At 48.0% G+C, this 4508-nt stretch overlaps 1 protein-coding gene across 1 annotated transcript; it reads right to left on the bottom strand.

Annotated features, from left to right (window-relative positions):
- Positions 1–251: 251 nt before the first annotated feature.
- On the bottom strand, positions 252–815 carry FERD3L (Fer3 like bHLH transcription factor). Its single transcript, XM_066182949.1, has one exon. It carries the CDS (start codon positions 813–815, stop codon positions 252–254), a length of 564 nt encoding a protein of 187 aa, XP_066039046.1.
- Positions 816–4508: the final 3693 nt, after the last annotated feature.

Raw genomic sequence — 4508 nt, 5'->3', positions numbered from 1 at the left:
TAAATATTAACAAATTTGCAACACACTGAGCCTCTCCATCCGTCTTCTCCCCAACTCCTCTCGACCTCAGCGCACGCTTCTCCAAACACTCCTGATTTTGCATCTCACACCTACACGGTCCTGGCTGCGGTGTGAGAAGCCGAGGCAGGAGCCACGGCTCTGCTTCCCCGGGAGGGAGGCGCCGAGGCCACCTGCTCGCTGCCGCGGGTGATGCCCGGCCCCAGCCGCATCCCGCCGGGCCCGGGCGCTCCCTAGCTCGCCTCCTGTCTGCTGCATCCGTCCAGGAGCTCAGTCATGAAGGAGATGTACACTATGGCCAGGCGCAAGGTCTCTATCCGAGAGAGCCTCTTCTCGTAGGCGAAGGTGGGCACCTTCTTCCTGAGCTGATCAAACGCCTCGTTGAGGTTGAACATCCTCTTCCTCTCCCGTATGTTGGCAGCCTGGCGCTGGGCGTAGGTGATGACCCGTTTTCTCCTAGGTCTGTCCAGGAGGGAAGCGCTGCGTATCCTTTCCTCTTCCTCTTCTTCGTCTTCGGGATCTCCATTTCCGAAAGCAGCCAGGGGCAAACCCCGGGCCATCCCTTCCCGAAGCGACAGGATCCTGTCCCCGAAGGGAGGCCCGGCGGTGACGTCGCAGATCCCCAGGCCCGCCGCGGCCCCGGGGACTCCCTGGGGGTTACCAAGGGAAAGGTCGGCCACGAAATCCAGCACCGAGGTGCCCAGCAGCCCCTCCGGGCAGGGCACTTGCGGAGTTCTACCGTGCAGCTCATCCAGCAGCGCCGGGCGCTGGCGGGCTGGGAAAAGGCTGGCTGACATCTTACTTCAGAGAGGGTTTATTTTGGTCCCCCATCCCCAGCCCCAGCGACGTTAATATTTATAACCCCCCGGATAACAGGATTAGCAGGACTAGAAAGAGCGGCTGTAAAATTTCTCGCCGTGATGCTGATGAGAGGAGACAGGCAATCCCCTCGGGGACGCGTGGACGCTCCCGAGAGAGGAGTCCCCAGCGAGTCAATCCTGTCACAGCGATCAAGGACAGTTCCTTCTTGGCAAAACCCTCCGCTCTTACCTGCTGAGCACTTTTGTCTCTTCCTAAACACCCGCAACCAAACGATTTTCAGCCTCCTTAAAGCCCCCAGCAGCAGAGTCGGGTCTCCACTGGGCTTGTTTTCCTGCTTTCTGTCGGGATCTCTGAACCCTGGGAGCCAGCCTGACAACTGATGTCAGGCAAATGCATGTATGCTTTTAATGATGTCCTGAAGAGGGGACCTGCATGCAGAGGGTCACCGGGAAATGTTTACCCTGTATCCTAGCGCAATGGGAACTGAATGACAGGACCTCCATTAGCCTAAGTAAGCATTGTAGGGGACCCGATATTGCATTCCCAGTAGTAACTGTTGGAATCGTCTCTCCATTCCCTCTAAATCCCCTTCAATCAGAGTTCAAGTATCTTTCCAGTAAAAGGCTGCTTCATAAAGCTCATTTCGGTTCAGGCAAGCTCATAGCACTTTTTTTGAAAATCCTTCCTCCTGCCCGTGAGAGGAGGATAAGCTGGTCTTACTCAGGGCAGCTGTTCCACCTTTGGCAGAGGCGTCCCGGTCACCGGCAGAGCACAGAGGAATCAGTTTGAGCGCACGCTCTGATACCACTGGATACATGCCGCAAAACACCGTGAAATGCACATAAACACACCCACCCACACACCCGACATCGCTGAACACCTTTCTTTGATCGAGGTTTCCTTGAGGACAGAGGCTGGGGATTGTTTTGTTTTTGTCTTGGGAGACTGGAAGAGGGGCCGCGTCTTCACCCCCCCCCCCCCCCCCCCCCCCCAATAGACGCTCCCTAAATAAACAGCCCGGCCCTGGCAATCCCTGGCAGTGTCAGATACACCGAGGTCGAATCCGATTGATTTTCTTTGGCACACGATCTGTACACACAGCTCTCTCGGGAGTGACTGCCCGTCACTCCTGAGCTGCCTTCTTAAAACGTAATCTTTTCCTTCGTCATGCATTGTTGTCACTCTCGCTTTGGGGCTAATTAGTCTCTAATTTCTAAGGGGATTTCAAAACCCATGAGATCAAAGGAGGTGGATGGGGGCGGCCGAAGGATCTCTCTCCTCGAAAATACTTCCTGTTTGCCTACAGGACCGCAAACGTTTCCCGCCGCGTACCGGGATTTGCCGTCATTGACAGCTCAGCCGAGCGAACCTCGCATCCCCTTTCCCGGGAAAGATGCGGTGGGAAAGCGACTGCCGGCGGCGGGGCGGGCTGCGGAAGGTGCGCGGGCTGCGGAAGGTGCGCGGGAGCTCAGGTACGCTGGACAGCTCCGCAGAGGGGCTGCCGGACCCCGAGGCAACACCGCAGGTACCGGAGGGACGTGGTAACACCCCCTCCTCCGGAACGACAACCAAACTCTCCCCATCCCGTCTCGCCGTCGCCACCGCAATAGGCAACACCGCGGCTGCTCCTACAGCCTGCCTGAGGTTGGGTAAATAGCGAAGGGCACGGGCACTGCCTTCATCCTTACCAGGGCTGAGTGGTTTCTTAGCGAGCAAGGAGATTTGCTCATTTGTGACAAATACGTTTCAATAAAACACCAGGTGAATGAAGCAATGAGGCAAGGAGGAACTGAAAAACATCTGTTGGGAGAGGTGTTGTCTAGAGAGCATCCGAAAGTAAGTTGAACAGCTGTAAATGTTAAGTGTTAAATAAAAACACTCGGTGGAAGAAAGATCAGATGTATATTTATGACTGACCCACAAAGCACCTATTATGACTTATTTGGACTCCTTTTAGCTGAGGTGACAAGTATTTCATTTTAAGACATGGAGGTATAAATTGAGGACGAGTGCCAGGAAATGTGCATCACTACAGAACTCAAAATTATCATGAAAATACAACTACTTCAGGTAGTGAAACAAAATAATGGAAAAATATTCACTCATCACCTCTATGTCAAATTTCACATGGATTTACTGTCCTGTAGGAAAAGGGCATTTAGTAGAGGACAGACCTACCCTTCACCAAGGTATCTTCAGAAAGAAGCTCTTTTGTTGCAGAGTTTTGCAGGATGCAATCTACAAAGACAAACAGAGCTGAAAGAGATTTATATTGCAAAAATGTAAAGGGACAAGCTTTTCTAGATAATAATGTATCACAGAGTAATATTACATAAACCATAAAATATTAATGCTTCTTAAAAGAAACAATAAAGACACGACCATGACAGGACTGGGAGGTCCTAGCAGAAAATGAAGACTTGTTACCAAGGTTAATCCTCTTGTAGAGCTGGGGGTTTTTTTCTGCTTTGTATCCTTTTCTATTCCTCTTTATTTTTTGCAAAAATATTGATTTTTCTCTTATATTAAATATTTTAGATTATATAGAACAAACTCATGAACTAAACTAAACTAATGAACTGTGGTACCACTAATATGTAGCACTTTTAAAATATGGTTGTTTTTGTCACTTTGGGGAAAGTATGGAGCTGAGGCAAAGTATAATAAATATCCAATGCTGCAAGACACAGAGTTACAGTGTCTAGACAAAGCAAGAATGCTAGAGAAGCAGAATAAATGCTCATAAGAGGCTGCTTTGTAACTCCAAAATTGTCTCAGACAAGATTAGGTGATCCAAAGTGTGTTCTAGATTTGTTTTAAATATGAATGTAGTTTGCTTTATGACTCCTACCTTCCTTCACCCTTTTCTTGTCCTCTCTTTTTATTTCACTAGTTTATCAATTAAGAATTTGCTGACAAGGTGCTTAGAGTTGCTTAGAACTGATGGCTACTGTTTCAAACCAATGTGCAGGTATTTCCAAAAATATTGTTCAGAAATATCTATAAAATTATTCTTGATCCTCATGTAGGGTTTGTGTTTAAAACTCAAACCACAACAACTTTTCTGATCTATTAGCTCTATCAGAAAAGTATAAATATCCTTTTCAGCCCAGTCGTTTTATCACCTCATGTGCTGTGTGCCTGTGCTAATCATTGTTCACAGTACCACACAGGAAAAAACAACCACTCTGATAACTTTGAATTATTAATTGAGACGCTATAGATTTTAACAGTGACCTGTACTTTACTGGAAAATTCACTGGAAGTGAGTGGTGACCCTGAAATGCAGACATATGTAGGTACTCTCCATCAGATATGACTCATTAAACAAGGTCCTGAAAGGTACTGTCTACTTTGGAAAACACAAAAGGTTAGATACGTGACTGAAAAAACATGCTTACACTTTTCCTGTAGAATGGGGGAAAAAAAATCTTCTCTCCTTTAACTGATCCATTAATAGTTTGACAGTTGCTATCATTTTCAAATGCTTGCCTGAGTAACAGAATCAGATGGGTCTGTTGGACACTAATGCATTCTCTTTCAAATTATTGACATTGCAGATGTCTGATCTTCTCGTTAAACTTAAAATTACAGTAATGTCCACGGATCAGGACCTTACTGCCTCAAAACACAGGGCAGTTCCTGTCCTGTTGGAGTCACAGTTTGGA

This window comes from Chamaea fasciata, unplaced genomic scaffold (assembly GCF_029207755.1).
Source record: "Chamaea fasciata isolate MVZ Bird 193981 ecotype frontalis unplaced genomic scaffold, bChaFas1.0.hap1 SCAF_1, whole genome shotgun sequence".
NCBI classification, from domain to species: Eukaryota; Metazoa; Chordata; class Aves; order Passeriformes; family Sylviidae; genus Chamaea; species Chamaea fasciata.
The sequence above is the reverse complement of the archived record's forward strand: the minus strand, read 5'-3'. Positions and strand labels throughout refer to the sequence as shown.